At 39.4% G+C, this 22,650-nt stretch overlaps 2 protein-coding genes across 7 annotated transcripts in view; one reads left to right on the top strand and one right to left on the bottom strand.

Moving 5' to 3' along the window:
• Positions 1–9,068, top strand: part of LOC754163 (putative glutamate synthase [NADPH]) — a 54,015-nt gene extending 44,947 nt beyond the window's left edge. The window contains exons 32-38 of the mRNA XM_030972944.1: positions 719–896; positions 1,260–1,535; positions 2,055–2,214; positions 2,929–3,092; positions 3,530–3,697; positions 4,203–4,473; positions 5,329–9,068. Coding sequence (XP_030828804.1) covers positions 719–896; positions 1,260–1,535; positions 2,055–2,214; positions 2,929–3,092; positions 3,530–3,697; positions 4,203–4,473; positions 5,329–5,519 — 1,408 coding nt within the window. The 3' untranslated portion in view covers positions 5,520–9,068. The remainder of the gene's footprint in view (positions 1–718; positions 897–1,259; positions 1,536–2,054; positions 2,215–2,928; positions 3,093–3,529; positions 3,698–4,202; positions 4,474–5,328) is intronic.
• A 291-nt stretch (positions 9,069–9,359) lies between these two features.
• The window catches only part of LOC115919356 (sperm-associated antigen 17-like), a 52,694-nt gene continuing 39,403 nt past the window's right edge, over positions 9,360–22,650 (bottom strand). For 3 of the 6 annotated variants that reach the window (XM_030972935.1, XM_030972928.1, XM_030972939.1), the window contains 11 exons: positions 21,582–22,597; positions 20,680–20,903; positions 19,446–19,690; positions 18,767–18,895; positions 17,697–17,840; positions 16,918–17,058; positions 15,645–15,856; positions 14,453–14,713; positions 13,352–13,496; positions 12,453–12,590; positions 10,708–10,821 (listed from right to left, as the gene is read on the bottom strand). In XM_030972935.1, the coding sequence (XP_030828795.1) occupies positions 10,796–10,821; positions 12,453–12,590; positions 13,352–13,496; positions 14,453–14,713; positions 15,645–15,856; positions 16,918–17,058; positions 17,697–17,840; positions 18,767–18,895; positions 19,446–19,690; positions 20,680–20,903; positions 21,582–22,597 (2,681 nt within the window). In that variant the 3' untranslated portion in view covers positions 10,708–10,795. Of the gene's footprint in view, positions 10,431–10,707; positions 10,822–12,452; positions 12,591–13,351; positions 13,497–14,452; positions 14,714–15,644; positions 15,857–16,917; positions 17,059–17,696; positions 17,841–18,766; positions 18,896–19,445; positions 19,691–20,679; positions 20,904–21,581; positions 22,598–22,650 lie in introns of those variants that run through there. The other 3 variants (XM_030972923.1, XM_030972915.1, XM_030972918.1) reach the window with 3 other exon arrangements.

Raw genomic sequence — 22,650 nt, 5'->3', positions numbered from 1 at the left:
ATCAAGTATCCCCAATCATGTGAGCAGAATTCAGGTCACTAAGTTAAGGTCAAAGGTCATTTTAGGTCAACAAACTTAGACTTTTTTGTGGCATCAACATCAAGATTTTGAATTTTTAGCATATTTTCAAAAGCCTTTGTTCAAATTCCATGAAACTTGTACCCAAGGGTTATCAAGTATCACAAGTCATATGACACAAATTCCAGGTCACAAGGTCAAAGGTCATTTTAGGTCAGTAGACTTGGATTATGTTTTCACAAGTTAATATGAGAATAAATGAATCAATTTTTCTTATTTGTTCATGATTCTTAATCAATATTCACTTCAAAAAGCTGATTATATTCAGAGGATTTCATTTTTGGGGGCCTGCTAATGGGCCACCCTGCCTATAAATAATGTTCCAACCTCAATTTTTCATCATATCGAATTGCGTAATGCAGGCGAGACCGCCGAGAGCGTTTCCCTTGTTGTTGTTCAGCGCTCATGTCTGTCACGTTCGACTATGACATTCCAAGGGCTTCGATATAGATCATAACTCTAAAATAAATTCAACTCAGTAACGACTGAATTCTTTGATCAAGTGTATGTTTGGGTCAAGTGTGGCACCTACACTAATGAAGGCTTAAGGATAGTAGTGTTGTGGCAGAAATTCAAGCCCTATACCTTGTGATTCACAGTCCCTTTTTCTAATCTGTTTCCTCCCACTTTCTTCACATAGATGTATGGACTGTGGTACTCCGTTCTGCCAGGCGCACACCGGCTGTCCCCTGGGTAACATCATACCCTCCTGGAATGACCTCGTCTTTAGAGACCAGTGGAAGGAGGCCCTCGAGAGACTGCTTGCAACCAACAACTTCCCAGAGTTCACTGGGAGATGCTGTCCCGCTCCGTGTGAGGTAAGCGACCTTCCACAAGCGCTTTTAAATTTCAATGATACTAAGGGTTCAGCCTTTCTATTCTGCAATTCAGGGTGATAGTTATTAATAGTATTCTGTGGTAATATAGCGCTTCATACTTTAACAACGTCCAAGCGCATTACAGATATATTATCACCCCGTTCATCGGATTCAGGCTTGCCCGCCACAATGTATGCACATTCGACGTTTCCTTGAGAGAATTCCAACCATGCTCCATTTTACCGACACTCATAATGCTGAGCAAACTACATTAACGTTTGATGGAGAGGGCTGTTGAGGTAGTTTCTTCACTCTATTTGTCTAGCTTACACGTACAATTGTATATCTTTCTTGTTCCTCCAGGGAGCGTGTGTTCTAGGCATCAACGCCCCACCCGTCACCATCAAAAACATTGAGTGTGCCATCATCGACCACGCCTTTGAGCAGGGCTGGATACGCCCCGAGCCCCCTCTCCACCGGACCGGCAAGAGAGTAGCGGTCATCGGGAGTGGACCCTCTGGCCTGGCTGGAGCTGCCCAGCTTAACAAGGCCGGTCATCTAGTGACCGTCTATGAGAGGAATGACCGATGTGGGGGCCTGCTCATGTATGGTATCCCTACGATGAAGATGAGCAAAAGTGTAAGGAAAAAATAGTTCATTTCAGTCCATTTGGGGCTTGTACTGCACATGCTGTAGCAGAATTTCCCTCTTCGTCAATACCTTAACAACGTTCAAATTTCCACCTGTCACCCTGGATGTACACAACCCCAGCCAAGTAATTGTAAAGCACAGAGCAAATGTCACCAGAAGATGTGTCAGATGAACCATTTGGGGCCACTAATTTCATCAATCAGTTATGAATGCACTCCAAATTCAGCTGAAATTGTTATCTCATAATCTAAGATAATAGTTTAGCTGTGAAAATTGTGCACAGCTAGCATAGCAGTATTGAAATTTAACAGTGAAGAAGTAGTGTAGGTGTATTCTGGTTGACTTCTTGAAACCCTTTTTTATTCAAAAATATAATACCGGTACATGAAAACCATACATCGTAGATATATATTTAAAATAGATATTGTAATAACTTGGGTATCAAACAAAACATTTTGAGAAGAATTAGTTTTCAGCATTTATAATCATTCCATTGTAACATTGCAGGCTATTGAGCGCAGACTAAAACTCCTGGAAGATGAAGGGGTGAAGTTTGTGACTAACGCTGAGATAGGAAAGAATGTCAACGGCTGGGACCTCATGAAGGAGAATGATGCCATCTTACTGTGTATGGGATCAACCAGGCCCAGGGGCCTACCAATACCAGGTAGGACGGGTGTGGTGATGATGGTGGTGATGATGATTGAGAAGGTAGTGATGATGATAATGATGACAATGGTGATGGTAATGTTGACAATGATGATGGTGATTATAGTGATGATGATTGCTGTAGTGGTGATGATATGGTAGTAATGGTGGTAATGATAAAGATGGGGATGAATATTGAATATGAAGATGATGATGATGATAACAGTAGAGATGATTGCTGTAGTGTGGATGATGGTGTTAATGGTTGTAGTTATGGTGGTGATGATGATGATTGAGGTGAGGATGAAAATGATGACAATGATGATGGTAATGTTGATGATGATGATTACAGTGTGGATGATGGTGGTAATGGTGGTTGTGAGGGTGATAATGATGATGTTGTTTTAGTGATGAAAAGGATGATGTTGGTGATTTTGGTGAAGATGCTGGTAATGGTGGTTGAGATAATTATGATGACGATTATGGCGATGATGATGGCGAGGGCAATAGAAGTGTTGGTGGTGATGGTGTTTTTAGTTACGAAAATGATGATGATAGTGATAGTGATGAAAAGGGTGATTTGGGTGATGATGATTTCAGTAGCGAGAAGGAATAAATCATTTTATGATGAATATACAGTTAAATACAAAATACAAGTCTGGCTGAATGTTGTACTTGGATACTGCAAACACTGATAATGATAATAATTCTTGAAAACCTTACCAACATGCAGGTCGTGACCTGAACGGTATCAAGTATGCCATGCAGTTCTTGGAGCCATGGCAGAAGAAACAGATGGGTAACCAGTCCGATTACATCGATGCTAAGGGCAAGGACATCCTCATCATTGGAGGAGGTGATACCGGTGTGGATTGCATCGGTACTTCACTCAGGATGGTAAGTTGTTGATGATTACGATGGTGACGATGATGGTGGTGGTGGTAGTGGTATGGTGGGGGTGGTAGTAGTGGTGGTGGTGATGATAGTGGTGATCGTGGTGGTGGCGGTGATGATGATTAATAATGCTGGTGCTGATGATGATGTTGGTGTTGGCGGTAGTGATGTTGATATTGATGATAGCAGTTTGAATAATGGTGTCTGGTATCTATAAATTGGATTGCACAAATGGTAACCTCGAAAGCAGAATCTGTCACCAAGTAAAAAAAATTGTAAATTTCTTTAGTATTTCTTTAATGTTGTTAATCCTTGACTGATATTTGATTACAATCTTTTTGATCCTGAGAAATATTATGGTGTCTTAATTGATTACCAATAATTGTGATGAATGCATTGTATGCTAATCTTTATTTTGTTTTCCATCCGTTTTCCACCAGGATGCCAAGTCGATCACGACCTTTGAGATCTTGACTGAGCCCCCTCCTAGCCGAGCTGCTAACAATCCCTGGCCAACCTGGCCCCGTATCCTCAGAGTGGACTATGGTCACTCAGAGGTCAAGCTCAAACATGGACAGGACCCACGTCACTTTGAGATACTCAGCGAGGTAAGATCGATGTAGCCTATTGCCAATAGGGTCAGACCGGTGATTTCAGAGCAGGATAACTTAGGTTACAAAATTGTAAAGATGATTGCTCCTGCAGAATATTTTATGTTATTAGACATCTGCTCCTGGTTGTATTTATCTATCAATGGTATGGAGTTAGGGTTATGTGGGTTTGTGACTGGGTTTGGAGTCCGGTTTAGGGTTAGGATTGCATCGTGGGTAGAGTCTTGAGAATCTTCAGCTGTGAAGGAGGCAGATTATCCTGAAGAAGAAAATAGGAATTTGGACTAATGTAAGACATGAATCGCTGAGCAATGTATCCTCAAACTCCCATGTGAAATATGCATGTGCAATTTGATTCTTATGAAAATTGTATCTGATACCGGTCCATTGCTGGCCCTATCTTTCTAATGAATGTAAGTCACATTATTGTCTTTCCTGAATGGAGACAATTAAGCTATGATAATTTATAAGTGAATGTTTTGTTTTACCTTTTACTTTGTAGGAGTTCCTTGATGATGGAGAGGGCAATGTGTCAGGAATCCGTACCATTGAGATCAAATGGACCAAGGACGCAACGGGACGCTACAACATGGAGAAGATCCCTGGAACCGAGAAGATCTTCAAAGCGGACCTGGTCCTGCTCGCTATGGGCTTCCTAGGACCAGAACAGAACCTGATTGAGGAGCTAGGAGTGGACCAGGACCCAAGGTCTAACATCCAGACCCCTAACGGGAAGTACCACACCAGTCTGGATAAGGTGTATGCTGCGGGAGGTAAGTGTCATCAGTTTGATTCACTTTTATCAGAGAGCCAGAAAGGTACAATACAATGAGTATTATAACCCCTGTTACACCGCCAAACCAACAGATTTCTTTGCCATTGGGGATAATGTAATTGTTTGATCGGTCTGTTGTTCTGGTGTCGGTCTTGTTACTGGTAATATGACCAAGGTATTAATGCCCATCTGGCCGTCAATGAACAACATTATTTATGTATACAGTAGGCCTGCGGGTGCACCATGTGGGAGAGAGGAAGGATTGAGGAGTCCTGAAAAGGACTCTCGGCAATCTTTCTTGAGGGTGTGTAGTCCTGAAAAGGACTGTTTGTTTAGTCTTGAAAAAGACCGTTGGTTATCTTTCTTAGCTTCTTGGAGAGGATTTATGTACTCTTTTTATTTTCAATATTGTCTCTAGAAGTCATGTACATGTAGTTTTGTGGTGCAGTATTTCTTGGGAATGCCACCTTTGAAATTTATGCATGATTATAGGTTTTTGTCATTCATATGCACCTGTGGCATCATCTTAATCAAGCTTGTTATGTATTCTGTTGACAAGCCGGGTTTGTTGTAAATTTTATTCCAAGCATATATCGATATAAAACCATGTTATAAACAAGCTGCATGTACATAAACCATCTCTAACATATCGTTGCTGTTTTCACGAAGTGACGGTAGTGAAAAAAAATTGCATTCACTTTGCGTTACGATTTTCCTCACTACCGTCACTTCGTGAAAATAGGGACGATATATACACTGTATGTCCACGTCTACTTGATGTAAAATGAGTCACATCTCTGTAACTGTCAATCATGGCTGTCAAGTAATAATAACATCCTTGTCTTGTTCTCAGATTGTCGACGAGGCCAGTCCCTGGTTGTGCATGCCATCAACGAAGGTCGTCAGGCAGCTAGGCAGATAGACCTGGACTTGATGGGATGTACTAGTCTAGCTGGACCAGGAGGGGTAGTCCATACTCCTGGGAACAAACTTTCCAACTGCAAGGATAAGCTCTATACCCCTATCATCGAAGCCATGGCCTAAACAACCACTCACATTGTTTCAATAGAGGTACATGTATATCTCTATACAATCTTACATGTATATTAGAGACCCTGTTGGGCAGTTAGATATTGGTGCTTTACAAATTACCAGATTGGATAGGAGATTGGAATACGTCCATTATGTTTCAGGTTTACATGTACCTGTTACTTATCTCTTTCTATATCACCTTCCCACCTGTTCATTATACATTTATAGATACAGGAGAAACCAGATTTTCCATGAGTTGTCAAAAAGCTGCCCAAACCAATACACTGTATGTTTATGGCTCGAAAAAGATTAGTGTTGAAGAGAGGGTTTTGAATTTAGTCGTACCGAAAAAGATGTCAGAACCTAACCCCTAAAGTTGCTGATGGCTTTACATAAGCTACAACCCAGTATCTGCAAGCCCTTATATTTAATGGATCCATTAGGAAAGAGGGGTGGTCTACCTGTTTGATCTCAAGGTCCTAAATTTACCACCCATAGCCAAGCATCACAGTATCATCACTTCAAACATTGAATAATTGTCAATGTTTACATGGCAGTATATAAACAGCAATGTTCATTGCATCGTTGATCTTACATGTATTATGATTATGTGCTGAAATATTATCCAGTGCAATTGATGACATTTTATTTTGATACCTTTCATCATTTTATGTTCCACTTTTAAAGTAGTTTCCTTTTATCCCACTGTTACTTAGAGTTTCTTTGCCATCCTGTCAAATATGAATTGTGACATGTCATTTTGAAATCCTACCAAGTCATAGTTTGCAATGTTAGTAAAGATTTTTAGATAAATCATGCTCAGTTTTATCTGTTTTTAACTCTATTCATTCCTCTCTTTTATTTTTTTGAACGATCTTACACATATTCTTAAAATCATTTCTGTAGAACAATGTTCATAGAAGTGTACTAAGTCAAGTTTGTGACCCTTTTGAATTCAGATGACAACACATTTGAAAATGTTTTTGAAGTAATATCACAAGGATGTATTAATCATGACCATTGACGTATTAAGTTTGACAAAGAATTGTGACAGTAGCTGATCTGCATTATGATTATTTATGAGAGAATTAAGTGATCTACCTTTTATTACCTTGAATTCTATTTAATGGTCGAAAATGCTCTTTTTCATCTTAATTTTGGTTTTAATTGTATGGCATCATGTTTCTTGTAAATGTGATTCATATTGAGATTTTAAAAGTGATTTTTTTCCCTCTATTTCACTTATCATGAATGTACTTTTATAACAATTTTAAAATCTAATCTCAACTACTGGTAATGATTATCGTATAGTTTTGTTTGCAGTGTGTCAGTTGAGTGAGTTGTTTAGATTAGACAGTAATATTCATGAGTTTTCAATCAACTGCTATAAAAGTAGAAATATTTCTGTTACATTACTTTTTCGCGAACTTTAGAAGTCACGAAAACATAAGCATGACTTCTTATGCATGTTTTAGACGGGTTTAAATGCATGCAACGCAAATTTAAGAACCAGTGAATATGGTTTGGGTCGCTGTGTGCAAAAAATTAATCACATGAAAATAATGGCTTTACTAGTTGTATCACTTGAAAGAGATTAATCTTTGTTTACATATTTTATGAATATTCTGCCTGTAAACTTTTTTGAGTGATGTGTGTGGAATTACTAAGTTGCTCTTTGATTTGTTGCCAATCGAAACCCTATACTGCCGCTTTGTGTGGAAAATAATATTATGTTCCATGTGATTATATACATGTGACAAAAATCAATTGTGGCCGTCCACTATTAGTCGCATTAGTCTACCAAAGCAATCAGAGAGTTTGGGAATATGTTCCACCTAAAAGGTGATTGAATGTTTCTCCAAGATATTGGAGTTGTCTCTGCACAAAAAAGGGTGCTATCGGTCAACACTGTTTAATACAGGTTTTGATGTTTATAAGATGATGACGTGGATCCTAATCAAATGATTGGTTGGGAGCGTACACGTGACCAGGCATTTATTTTGCCTAAGTTTTTACTAATGACCGGTCATTAGTAAAATCATGTTATAAAACATCATTTTATAAAAGATAAAATATCATCAGGCATGTTACTTTGTGTGGGTAATTCTTACTAATGCCCTCACTGCTGTGTATTATGTGTAATATTTATATAATTATTGAGAAACCTTGAAAAAGGTTACCACTGTCATGGAAAAACCTGGAAAATCAGGGGGAAGTAAATTCTTCTGAATAAGGGAAGAAAAAAAATCTCTCAAAGACATGGAAATTTGATTGTGGGTGTGGGCCGTATGTGGCTGTGGCAGCTTGGCTGCTGCAAAGAATGCCAAAATGGTACGTACTTATATGCCATTTGGTCATGGAAAAAAGGCAAAAGTTGTTAATGGAAAGCCATGGAATTTGGTTCTCAGATATACCACCAAAACCCTGCTGAAAAAGAAAAGTTATGAGTGTTATGAAATAATGTTGTCTGATATGTTTCTATGTTAATTACAGAATTATCAAGTCCTGTTTAAAGAGTAAATGATTATATTACCTGAGTGTGATAATCGGAGGATTTCATGGGGTTATTAATCATGACTTTATTGTTTGTTTGATTGATATGGTAGAAGACCAAATGGATAATGTGATTTTATTGGCTGATTTATGATAGTTAATATTGAAATACATTTATAGGCTTTTAGTAGCAAAGAGGTTAAAGATAATTGTGCTGAGATTATCATTTTATTTTTCTGACTCACCAATGTTTATAGCATATATCAATCTGGTTACTTTCCTACCATGCTGGACAAAAGTTACCCTTTAGCAAAAATATGAAATGTAGAGTTATTTTTGGATTTGCAGTGATGTGAAAGTTCATGCATGATAGTTGTATGTTAGTGTCAGAATATTATTCCTGCCACATGTGTAATGACTTAAAATGTATTTTAGCTCTTCTTACAGCTCAAAATGTAGTACATGTATTGATGTTTTCCCTAACCCAGCAATACTTGGGGAAAAGTGAACTGAAAAAACCTGACCAGTATGCCATAGCCTATTACTAGCATATGTGTGCAAGTCCACTGGATTATCATTATATATATACATCAAAGTTTGTAATAGTACCATACAGTATGTATGCAGTACCTTTTGGTGAACAATGTCAGAAAAAAATGTGGTTGCCAAATATTCAAATATGTTGTCATCCTTGCCCTTTACTTGTTTTTCAGTCACAAAGCGGTCACAACGCAACAATTTTTAGAACACACATTGTTTAAGTCTTGTCCGCCATTTTATGTGACTGTTTTATAGTCAATATGCATGCATGTAAATTCAGTTATAGAATGGAGTACGATTAGTGCAAATTCCGATCCGTTTATTACCTGGCCATAAAGTGTTGAGCACAATTGACATGAAATTCATTTTGTTTATTTCTGAACCACCTTTGATTTTGCCTGGTAATTGTCTTATGAAAACTGTATTTTTGGATGGAATTATTTTGAATTTTGAATTGTATACTAGGAAGAATATTGCTGGTTAAAATATATTGTGTATAGCAATAAATATGATCATGGTATTGTTAAATTTTGAGTTTCTTCAGTTGTCTTCATTATGTTACCTACAGTATTGTATTTTGTTAGATCAAAAGCAACTTTGTCATACAAACCCAAATCAGCTCAAATGCACAAAGTAGATTGGTTTACTAACATTCTTACGTCCTGTTCTCGTCATCCCGTTATGATTTAACACCTCATTTTACAGATATCCTTTATCTCATTCAAAACATTCCTCCATTTATGAAAAAGTCCATCTCTTTATACAAATCACCTCGCTCACAACATTCATCTTTGAAATACCGATGCGAGATAATTTTCATATAGTTCATAATGCATGTACCAAATGTAGTTTATTTACACAGTCATTTCATACAAAAACTCAAGGTCGATAAGTTGAATCAAATCTTTCTTTACAAAATACACTAAAGCACATCTCCACTTTCAAAATACAATATTATACAAGATAGGTTATATTATACACTTTGAAATCAATATAAATTCTTTGTCTTAAAAGAAGGAATATATAAAAAGGATGGAATCAATGTCATATGGAATACAGTTTTATACAATAGAAGCAGAAATGCAAGGAATTATTGCAAGATGGGACGGAAAATAGACGTACACTACAAAATTCACTGTAACATTTGAATAATATATACATACAGTATGATTCCCACTGCATAATAGAGTATCACAAAGACAACACAAGTTTCAATGCCATGTCACAAACCATGTTTGAGAAATATTCTCAAGGATCCCGAGTTTTCTTAATTGTCTTCTTCATCTTCAATAATGTAGTTATTAAAATCACACATTCATTACCTATTTAAAACTTGTGAGAATAAATAACATCTACATTTATATGGACATATTTTTCTTCAATCCCATTTCATATCAAATGTTGAAGAATGTGACTTTGCTTCTAAGCAGGGGTAACAATCATGCCAGTCACTTTATAATGTAAGACTCACTGTAACAACTTTAATCACTCGTTTAAGCACATCAGTTGGTACATATAAATCTATATCAAGCAGTTAAGGCATTTATGAAAATACATGTAAGTTTGAAAGTGCATACAGTTTATCTTTTCCAAAAAAGGGTTGCTGATCCCCTATAAAATGTAACTGTTATCAGGAGTTGGTACCAAACTACTAGTATCTTCTGAAGTTAAAAAGGACTTTTTTAAAATGCACATTCTCTACAGATCAGATGATATGTCTCGAAGTAACTGTTTCAGCTGATAAAAGCTCAAAATATCAAGTAGACTGGGTGTCCTCTAAACTTTAACTGGACCTATTTTTCTTATCCTTTCCCTGTTTTCATTTCTACAAGTGGGTCCAAGGATGATGAGGATGATCATCTTGAATCATCTTGAATCATCTTGAATCATCTTTAATCATCTTGTGATCATCTTGAATCATCTTTAATCATCTTGAATCATCTTGAATCATCTTGAATCATCTTGTGATCATCTTGAATCATCTTGAATCATCTTGAATCATCTTGAATCATCTTGAATCATCTTGTGATCATCTTGAATCATCTTGAATCATCTTGAATCATCTTGAATCATCTTGAATCATCTTGTGATCATCTTGAATCATCTTGAATCATCTTGTGATCATCTTGAATCATCTTGAATCATCTTGAATCATCTTGAATCATCTTGAATCATCTTGTGATCATCTTGAATCATCTTGAATCATCTTGAATCATCTTGAATCATCTTGAATCATCTTGTGATCATCTAGGAAGCTAGATGTCCAGATTCTCTTGGGATTCTATACAAAAGAAAAAGAAAACCTTTATGAATATATGCTGATAACTATAGTTATAATGTGCACATATACATCTAAATTGGTACCGGTACTTGGGCACCATGAACGATGTGTTATCATCCTGGCTTTAGCCAAGCTGCTGTAAGGCACTGAGACATTGAAGATCATCTCTTTTACTTACTTTTCTAGCAGCTACCCCTTTACATGGAAATGACCTGAACTGAATTGAATTAGACCCCGTTCTCACTCACTTTGAAAGTGGTCTTAGTTAGACCGCTCCAGAGGAACGGGTCTTGAGGAACGGTTTGCGAGCGTTCACACTCCGAGCAGTTTTTATGGCTCAAACCGCTCCACGAGTCAAAGTGGTCTTGTTGCTATGGCAGCTCAGGTAGGCGGGTCAATTTTTTCGCGCGCGGAATACAAACCGTATGTACCGTACTACATGTTTCGCACGGAACATCACTAGCTCACTTCCGCTCAAAGTACGCTTTCCGTTCACATTGCACGTTAGAGCGCTCTGGAGCGCTCTGGAGCGCTCTTAATAAGACCCGCTCCTCAAGACCACCTCGGAAGGTGGACTTCTGGAGCGGTCCAGAAGTCCGCTTCCTGGACCACTTTGAGCGTTCTCACTCACCTAAGAACCGCTCCTGAGGAGCGGGTCTTAGTTAGAGCGCGCCAGAGCGCTCCAACGAAGTGAGTGAGAACGGGGTCTTACATGTACAAATAAGTAGTATACACTATAGAGTGGCAGATGAAGATCAGGGTCTGTAATGGACAAAAACAACTTTCGGTAAAGTATATAAAATATGCCTTCTTTTCTTTTGATGAAAAATATCTAGAAACCGATGTTAGCTCAACTAACAAATGCAAAAGTTAAAATTGAAAGAGACTTCCAAACTAGTAGATTCCCCTCTTTCTTCAACATGACCAGTCAGATATATAATCCATGACAAAAAACTTTTGTTGTCAAAACAAAAATTGTTTTAAGCCCCACTGCACTACTTATAGCTACTTGCACTCTCTACATAGCAAACGATGCCTAATCAGTGACCATTGTTCCCTCATTATCCTCTTCTTCTTATGTTAAGTGAGAGCTGATTTGATGAGATAATGCAGGTGTCATTTGTAAGACGCACCTTTTGACCCCCGGGGATGGTGCGTCATGGTTGCGTCATGTTCCCCAAAATCGCGACGCACAGTACCGTCATGGCCGCAAAATGTCCGTCACAAAACTGACCCATATGTGCGTCATAGTAAGTCACTTTACCACGTTGCGTCATTTGGTGTGTCAATGGGACCGTCACTTTCTCCAAGCAGAAGTGTTTCTCAAATGTGCGTCATTGGCTAGTCATTTTCATGAAATGGTGTGTCATATGTTTGACTCAAATGTGCGTCGATGGAATGTAATGGTGTGTCACTTTCTGTGACGGAAGGTGCGTCATGGTATCAAAATGTACGACTCACATCGGTACAATGACGCACCATTCCCGGGGGTCAAGAGGTGCGTCTTACAAATGACAAGTGCATAACCACCCGTCAGTGACCTTGCAGGGTGGTCTAATTCCTTCTGTAAACTAGTACAGATGGGCCTTAAAAGGTATAATAAGAACACAGAAAAGAATAATAATACTCACGTTGTGGTATGTCTTTCCTTGGTCTGATGATTCCCTCTCTAGAGGGCGGTCTTGTAGCGATCAGTCGGATGCCAGGTGACACCTTGGGTTGCCTACCAACATGGGTCCTCTCATCATACTCAGCCGCTGTCAAGATATGTGCCATGCAGTCAAGGATTATGAAGTTTACAGAGTGGCTTATTCTCAATGGAATAGAATACATCAAAACAATTGTGTTTCTTCCCATTCTACCCCATCCCCCAACATCAATCTGTGCATTGATTAGCACAGAGAGATACATGTCGTAAGTGCAAGAAAAGGTACCAGTTTGGATTAAGCAATGCTCCTTTCCCACCTTTCTCCGTATTTATTGCTCAGACTACCAATACTTGCCTCAAAGTTGTAGCCAACTATTATTTTCAATATTTTCATAAGACCATGAATGTTCAAAGATTTTTTCTGACTTGTTTTTCATTACAGATTGATCAATTGATCTTATTTACTGGGTGTAAGCCACAAATATGTTTTAAATGATTGAAATTTATCTCAGGAAGCATTACATTTATAAAGTCCTGAATGTTGTTGATGACTATAAATAGAATAATTATCCTACAATCAATTGAAAGACAGACAGGGTGTAATAAAAGTGATTCTATATCACTCAAGAACTATGAAAGAGCAGACATTGAAGAAATCTGAAATACATTGTGCTCAAACAGTTGCCAACTCAAACAAATTCCCATCTCAAACAGTTTGGAATTGCTTCATTGAATCAAAACACTTAAGAACCAACTGTTTTATTAGTAATGGGGATTTCTGTGTATAAAGTTCATAGTTGAGCTCCTAGCTATTCTTTATTTTCCAAACAATTCTTTGGTGGAAGTAGATTAACTAAAAGAGACATGCTTTGAAAAGGATATCAGCTGAGACGGGAAGGTACATGAGTTCTGTTTCCGTGGTGATCTCAATGTGATGATCTATGGAACCATGCCCACTTTCTCCTTCCACTCCTACAGCTATGGCATAGAGGACTAGCTCCAGCTTGGCCTTCATACCTGCTGCAACCTACAGATCAAAACAATGTTAATTCAATTCAATTCAATCCATTTCATAATATCATATTACTCTTATCTCCCACCAAAGCAGCTATAACGGCATAGAGGACACTAGCTCTTCTTTGGCCTTCATGTCTGCTGCCACCTACAGAAGGAAACGATAACATATGTTCAGGGACATGGTAAACACAAAGATGCATTGCATGCCATGAGAAATTCATAGCCAACTTCATGGGACTGTAACAGTAATGGTACTATACTACAGCACTGGCTATGCTGTTTGTTTCAATGAAAGGTCACATACATATCCCTCAACTTTCAATAGTACGTTAGTTTTACTGCTTTATGCACTGTAAGAAATACACATTTTCGGTCGGGTGACCTCAAGAACTGCATGATTTCACTTTTAGCCAAATGGCAGAAAATTTCATTTTCCTTAGCTGTTCTATTGGGGGGTGACCAAAATATAGTCATGTTACTTGGTTCACAAATCAATTGATTCCTACAAGGTTCTCCATCTAGAGTGATCACCTTTATTGTCTCCTTATGAAATACAAATATAAATGTTAGAACTTGATTAGAACTGTATCATGTCAATAGTTGTTCCTTTACCCCTCTCCCACTGAGGTTTCTCTTATTGTACGTTTCACCCCTAAAGGGGGTGTAGCATGGCAATAATAATAAAATAAATAATAATAATGACAATCTACGACTTCTTTTGGACAACAAGCGTTCGCGAAACAGACCGAAGTTCTCCTCACGCTTCGGTTTTGCATATGTTGCAGGCACGTGAATACTGCTGTCGCGTCATCAGTAGTCGTATTACCCAATTGCCCCCGAGTCAGGCCACGGGAAAGACACATAGTCTCTTCATGCTACACCACCTTTGAAGGCCTTCATAGACAGGTTTCCCTGACTATAATAACTGAGCTATGAAAGGGGTTCCTGGTCCTAAATGTTACTTACCGGTCCCGGAGTGTAGACCACCTGTAGTCCTGTCCCTGGAGGAGGTTGCCGCACCTTGTACCGACAGCTGTCCACCCCGACGTTCTTCAGGTTGACCTGGAAGGCGTAGGTGCAGCCCTCTCGCAGAGTGCCAAAGTTGACCTCTCCCGGCACCAGCTCGAAACCTCTCATGCGTGATAGGTCAGCCATACCCTTGGCCTGCGCTCCAGCGATGGAGGATGTGAAGATCTTACGACGGACTGAATCCTCTAGCTCATCAAACTGTTGTGCATGAGATCATACAATGATAATAATAATGATTACTATTTGAAAATCACCATACCCTGGCATGGGCATAAATCCTCAAGGTATATCAGACTTTATATACATGAAAAAAATTAACAATAATTAGATGTAAAGTGCAATACAAAGCACATGAACAATACAATTGATGAAAACATCTAACAAATATACAATAAGGAAATATAAATGAATGACATAATGAAATGCAGATATATTGAATTAATCAAAAGCGGTTTTGAGCAATTGAGTTTTAAGAGTAGACTTGAATGAGTTTCTGGATGCTATTTCCTAGAGGCTGTGGTAATTGATTCCAAAGAACTGATCTAGCTTATGCAAAATATTTTGTTGTTCTTGGGACTACAAGAAGAGAAGATTTAGAGTTGTCTATGGGATTATGGAAAGTGAACAAAGTAGAGTTGCATGGACACAATGTAAGATCTATTTCTAGTGTGGTGCTAAATATTGGTGTTGTACATGCTGCACCCAATGACCTTTCTGAAGATTATTCCACGTAATATTGAGCAATTGTAATGGCTTGACCAGGAATAAATAGGTCACATGTGTACATATATAAAAGATTTAAAATTTTGAGGCAAATCTTACAAAATTATCATAATTAATGCATCAGCAATCTGGATTGACAATTTACAGATATCTAAAACTGTCCTTTTCTCCCCCAATCACGCATTCTTTATTTATCTTCACAGGAACAGAAGCACATAAACCTGAAAAGGTTGATGTTCCTGAAATTCATAAATTTAGAGAGTACCGGTACACATTACCATCAATTAAGAGTGAAAGAAATATTAAACGCCTCTCTTCAGTTCTGCTTCAAGTTAAAGCTATGAGGAACAAGGTACACTGTAGCTACAAGAAAATGGGTATGGCATGGTTCCTATCTCGCCCTTACCCTGCTGTTAGGCAATGCTCCGGGCTTCTGCCCCAAGATGGCTGCTGGCAGTCTGACGGCGTCTTGCCTCGGTTCACCATTGACATCCACCAGCAGGCTACGGGTGAGGACGATATCACTCCCGGCAGAGGGAATGACGTTGGGACGAGACTCCATGGGGACATCGTTAATCCGGGTCTGGAAGGCTGTCTTCAGCTCGGGAGAGATACTTCCTGATGTGTTGAAGAAAAAAACAGAAGAGTGTGTAAATTTTCTAGCTGGATTATAATAATAATAGTGAACGAACATTTATAATGCGCTGTCTGTCAAAAATGACACTCATGGCGCAGTTGTGTGAAAATTGTTTAATTGTGGGCATATGACCATCAAGTGATTCAATAAAGAAAGTAAAATACACACACATAAGTTAAAGTTTAACATAATTCAGGACATAATTTTGCAATAATAGAATTACAGTAATTTTTAAAAAATGTTTATATGCATGAAAAAGTTTGACATTGACCATGAAAAAGATGGATCTTGCAGAGATGAGGTATCTGAGCGCAGTGGAAGGAGTAAGTAGCTGGGATTGCAGGATTGGAGGAGGAATGACAAAGTGCAGACACTAGTGAGAAGAGAGAAGTAAGAAAGAGAAGACTCTAATTGTTGAGACGTATAAAGAGGACAGAAGAGGATGAACGGGTAAGATGGGATGCAGGACAAAGCTAGGTGAGAAGGAAGGAGAGAGTGTAAATAGGTCTGTTTTCATCAGCTCAAGTTTGCTAAATAACCTGCTATTTTCAGACTCGGGATATTACCCCACGAAGCTCGGAATCCTCACTAGACTGATACGCTCATCATAAACTAGCTTGAATGAGCGCAATTGAAATCAGCCCGCTATTTCCCAAATAGCAAGATATTTTGGAAACAAGACCAAGATTTCTCAGGATGTTTTCTCGACCAAATATCCTGCTAATGCAACTGCGGTCTGATGAAGACGCAAATAAACTTGTTAATTTGTGATCGGGATAGTTAAAATAGCGGGCTATTAAAACGTTATTATGTTATGCCAAGGTAAAGCTGAATAACTGTTACGAGAATGCTAATTGCTGATTTGTCTTGAGAACTTTGACCCTGACCTAATGGCACTCTGGACATTTGTTCTCATTCTATCCGCTCATACTTATATATTGTGTTGCATTGAAGTATACAGAGTATGCAATAGTAACCACATTTTACAATCTTCATCTTCATCATCATATTGATTTCAACCATCATCTTTCCTAGCACTCACCTGTCATAGCAGACCGATTGGTAAGGGGCCCCTCCTCCGCCATTTCAGGTATGGTTGAGGGGTGGGCAGGGAATGAGGCATAGCTGGAGGGGGTCTCACTGGGCAGGATGTGCTCACTTGCACTCTGCGGGGTGGGGTTTACTGCCGGGGGTTAGATAAAACAAGACAAAACAATGCAAAACACAACAACGATAACACCATAATTAGTGAGGGAATGAGGCAAAATTGCCATTAAAATCAAGTCAAACAAATTCTAAAAATCTGTAAAAAAAGAAAATTGTATCTATAACTATAAGCCTATAAAACCATGCACAAACTCAGGCTTGAATTCTTTGGAATGCATATCAAACAGGAAAAGCAGAAATGTTGAGGTAGCCTAATAATTCAACAAAATAACTTTTTTCACTGTGACCCTCTTTGCAGCATGTTAAAAGAAAAATGTACCGGTAATCATTTTCTATAAAGCCAAACAGCATGATTTTGAACATTAAAAAAGTTAATTCTCCCCCGAAACTCTGTTCTTCTGAGTCTTTATAATAGACACTTGTAAAACTCTCATTGTTAAATTAACAAAACCAAAAGTATTAATAACACAACATAATTGTTTTCATAAAAGGATCATCTTCCTTTTACATTCAATCTACTTTAATTCATCAAGTACAAATATTGAAACAAATTAAACATAATTAAAGTAAACATATTGTTAGAATTAGAATAACATGAAATTGAACTATAGAAAATGGAAGAGGGTTAATTGTGATTGATTGAAGATGTGTTACCTGGTCTTCCAGTGCCTTGAGGATGTGAAGCATGTGCTGGGGTGGGGTTGGTTGGTCTAAGAGCAGTAGGGGTACCCTGGCCGGTAGCATGCCCTGGGGTGGGGTTGTTGGGTCGTGTGTCAGAGGGGCTGGCTGGAACCAGACCTATATAGGCAAGTGGATCGAAGCGGGAGACAATGAACATAGGATAGGATGTTAAATGGAGGCCCAGTGTAGAAGACATGCAGTCAACACCTTTGCACGTTATGAACCCACTGCACTATTCATAGAAGAGCGGGAGGAAACCCTGGTGTATAGTGGTCCACCTACAAATCCCCAATTAGTTATACCGGGAGGAGAGACCCGAGGGTTACAGTGATTTAGTCGCTTTTCGCCTCCCAGGCACAGGTGACACCAAATAATAAAAAATAATATTACTAATAATATTGATTAAACATATAGCGTATTGAAAGAGATGCCTAAGTATGTAGTTGTGACATGCGCCGTCATAGGATAAATTACTGAGCTCCAAATAGTTGCCTCCCTCCCACATACAATCTCCATGGGAGGGAACTATTAAGAGCTCCATGCATGCATGACATGACTGACCAATCAGGAGTGACTCAATCCCGTTGTCACGAATATCGTAAGTCGAATGTGATAAATAACAGGGCGCGACCTACAAGAAATTTGTCTCAGCTGTTCATTCTGCCTGCTATGAACAGAAAATGCCACATTCTTATAAAATACAAAAAGCAAATGAAATAATTTCTTTTTGTGTTTTCTTCAAATTGGTAAGATACATGAATAAACTAAATGACCATTTCTAAACAATACTTATAAGGGAAGCTCAATAGCTGCATAGGATTTTAGAAAAGGTACTGCTAGTACATGTACATTTTCAAACTCAGACTGAATTGTTCAAACAGTTGCTGATTATTTCAGATGAGGAAGGGAGCCTAGCTGTTCCAACACTTGGGGGGGGGGGGGGAGTGGGGGGCAGTTAAGGAGAAATCTGCAATAATAACAAATTTTATTCCATATAAGAAATCAAAATTCCATTTCCTTCTAAATCCTGTCATCATTTTTACCTTGCTGAGCCGATGGAGTGGAGGATTGCATCCCATATGTGATGGTCTGGTTTGACCCCCCTGCGGTGGCAGCCTTCATGGGGGATATACTCTCAGAGATATCGCTTGGCTGGGCAGAGCTGCTACCACCTATATACAGTAAAATTTACGGGAAAATCAACATTATACTTTTTTTATTCTAAAATTCTAAGCCCTGTAACATAAAATATCAACATAAAAATCGACATTCCTGCTACATGTACATGTACTATTGATAGCACCTCACAATGGATTGTATGAATTTCTGTATCATCAATTTAATTGAGGTACACTTGACCGAAGGAGAGATACAATCGGTCAAGACATGTAACAGGACCCATAATTTTTTATTAATATCATTATTATTTATTCAGCAAAAACAAATAAATTAGTGAATACAAAACAAAAATACATTTGAAAAAGAGTCACATGGATGGCGGGAAAAGAAAAGATTAACTAAATACCTATAACCCGAAGGTTTTCTTTTCTAATCCATGTGACTTTACAGATAATGGTAACAATAAAATGGTGAGGTACAACAATCTATGGATCACTGTGCGATCATCTTGAAACTTATCAGACTTATTAGATATTACAACAGGCATTTATTGTAATCATGCTCAGTAGCTCAGAGACCTTTGGCATCTAGACTCAAACTGACCTGGCTGAGCAGAGGGGGCAGCAGGGGAGTCCGCAGGGGTACTTGGCAGACTCATTGCCGTGCTGACACCAGGGCGATTGGCAGGCAAGTCTTTGGTAAGGGCCTCCATGTCTGGGGCAGGCTCACCGTTAGCCACGGCTTCCTCTGCTCTCTTGAATGCCTTGCCCCAGTCACTCTCAAAGTAAGGCGGTACCGTCCGGGTGAGCAGGGCATCCCGACACGCCTTCTCTTCTTCATGCTCTCTCCTGCACGGGAACATCAAGTTTTGATAAGCATAATGAGTTTTAAGCCCCACTGCACTACTTATAGCTACTTGCGCCCTCTATATAGCAAACAATGCCTAATTGGTGACCATTGGTCTCCCATTGTTGCATTTTTCTTATGTTAATTGAGAGCTGATTTGATGAGATAACCACCTGTCAGTGACCATATGCAGGGAGGTCTTATCCTCCTGGCCAAACGAGTGCAGTGGGGCTTTTAAGGTTAAGGCTTTTAAAATAAATTATATTACAGTCATATAGAGACCACTAAAGGGAAACCTGAAAAGTGGTCTTTACAGTCAGGTGGTCTTTAAGTTCAGGTTCATTTAATACAGGTTTCAATGAGAAACAATATTCAAGGGACATGAAAGATGTGGTCTTCATAGCTACAGGTATACAGGTGGTCACTACCCATTTAATACACCTGGGTGGAGAGTGGCAAATGTAGATTGATGTCTTGCCTAAGAACGTTGGTGCTGTGACAGGGATTCGAAACCCGTACCTTGTAGTTTAAAGTGTGGAAACTTATCCACTAGACCATGCCAGCTTTTAAGTACGTGAATTTCATATGCGCAACAAAGAAACTCCAGAATATTATCTTAATAAAAAAGTATTCATAGTGTAGAGGTGTTGTGGTGGTGGTCGAGTGGATAAGTAACCGGACTGTCGATCACATGGTCCGCGGTTCGAGTTCCGCCGCGGCACTAATGTCTTTTGGCAAGACTTTGATCTACATCTGCCACACTCAACCCAGGTGATGTAAATGGGTACCTGGCAGGAATTAATTCCTTGAAATGCTAGAGCTGTGTAATGGTAGCCGTGCTAAAGCCGGGGTTATAATTGGGAGTGCCAGAAGTGTCAGGTCTGAAAGACATGAGCGCTATACAAGAACCCACTATTATTATTATTATTATTACATATAATCAAGAGGAAACATGGAAAGGAGAGGAAAGAATGTCAGAAGTTGCTCCTACCTGACCCTCTCCCAGTCTGCATCTGTGTACTTTGGTTTAGGTCTCGGAGGAGCAGGTTGAGGAGGGGGCGCGGTAGACATCTCGTAGAGGGTCATTGCATTATCCTCTGCCTGCACGTTGAGGGGTCTTACAGGCTTGGTGCTGGTAGGGCCCTGGCTAGCAGGAGGTGCTTCAGTGAAGGTGGGCTGGGTTCCATCACTCTCCTTGGGAATGTCATCTTCAAGCTGTCACAATGAAAAATGAAATTATAATGATTCTACCTATTGCCTTGATCTTGATCTTGTAAATGGGACAGCCATCAGGCGATGGAAGAACTTAATTAAATTTAATTTAAGTTTAATATAGGAACTTTACATTAATCTTGATCTAAGGAGATACGAACAAACAAATGAACCTATTGTCTTCAATATATTTTTTTCTTCTGACAAGTTGTAAACAATCATGTAAAAAAAAAAAATTGTTTTCATTTAAGAAACTGTAGTGGCATTGAAAGAAATAAACAACCAGAGAATTGATGACCAATGCTTACAAATCTTTTTCACTTTTCAAGCTTTAATTGTCATTAAATTGCTCCACTTCTTCTGTTTTGAAATTCATACCTAGAGGGACATTGCCATTATATAATCTAGGTTTAAAAGCTTCATGAAAATGATCATACATCTAATTCTGTTGTTCTGGAGAGTATAATGAATACTGCAAAACTGAAAACTTGGACAATCTTTCACTAATTGCTAAAGATGACCATTTTTGTGGCAATTCATGTTTTTCCAACAAGCACAAATGTTAGAGTTAGAATTAACTTATTCTGCAGGAGAAACATTACAAAAGTAGGACCACATTTGTGTTATATGCAAGTTTCTTGCACCCAAATGTTTGTGCTTCAACATTAACAAGAGACCAACCTGTGCCAGTATGTGAGCCAGAAGATCTCCTGATTTGACCCTCTCCTGCTGAGAGCGAGGGTCCTTGATGGCCCTCTGTTTGGCTACCATCATCTTCTCCTTCATCTCCTTGGCATATGCTTCAAGTCCCTCCTTCATCTTTCCTCTCAGCTCCTTCTCCATGGGGTGGTAGGCCACAAACTGCCTCAGCTGAAGCTGCTTGGGACACTGAGGGACCGGTCCTCGCTGCTGAGGGCGGGGCACGTTGTTGACGGCCACACCCTTTCCAACCTTGGTCCCAAACTTGGGGCCTGGAGTCTTGGCCTCCATGGCAGGAAGCTTGTCGAACCCTCGGGAGCGGAGATTCCTTGGGATTATGTTGGGTTCTTCAAACCGGTTGAGCCACTTCTGGCTTACAGTGGAGGTGTGAGGCTGCATGATGGTGATACCATTAATCTCAGGGTGATCAGGGATAGGGTCTTTGAGGACGGCCACGTTGGGATCCATCCCAGCTTGGTGGACGTAAGGCGCAATGTCTTGCTGCCGGAGCATCTCTGTGCCGCTTCCATCAGGGTGGATGACAAAGAATCTTGGAATAGGAGACATCTTCCCAAGAACTTTCTCAGCTTCCTCCTCCTCTCCTTCTCCATCAAGGGACACCTTACGCTCCTCGCTCGGGACAAGCGACGTGTAGATGTCTCCATTCCACTTCACCCCAAAATGGTTTCCATCCGAGTCGCAAGTCTCTACAGCGACCACATCGTTATGCTGCATTGTGTACGATCCAATCAAGCTCGGCTCACCGCTCTCAGCCTCCTTGGGCGTATACCGCACAGTTCCCTCAATGCCAACAGCCATTCTGGAACCCTCGCAATGCAGGATCTCATAGGAACCATCTGGAATGGCAATGATCTCGGACCCATTACCGAATATGGTTGTGGCAACGCTGTCTTCGCAGTTGAAGATGACCGTCGCATATCCCACACACTCCACCTTGACGTGTTTGACGTCTCTGATACCTGATACAGGAATCTCTCCTGAAAAGGGTCAAAGCAATAATCATGAACAACTTGCATTACAGTATTTTAAG

The sequence above is a fragment of the Strongylocentrotus purpuratus genome, unplaced genomic scaffold (genome assembly GCF_000002235.5).
Source record: "Strongylocentrotus purpuratus isolate Spur 01 unplaced genomic scaffold, Spur_5.0 spur5_contig_864, whole genome shotgun sequence".
In the NCBI taxonomy this organism is placed as follows: domain Eukaryota; kingdom Metazoa; phylum Echinodermata; class Echinoidea; order Camarodonta; family Strongylocentrotidae; genus Strongylocentrotus; species Strongylocentrotus purpuratus.
Note: the sequence above shows the minus strand (reverse complement) of the source record. Positions and strands in the feature narration are given on the sequence as shown.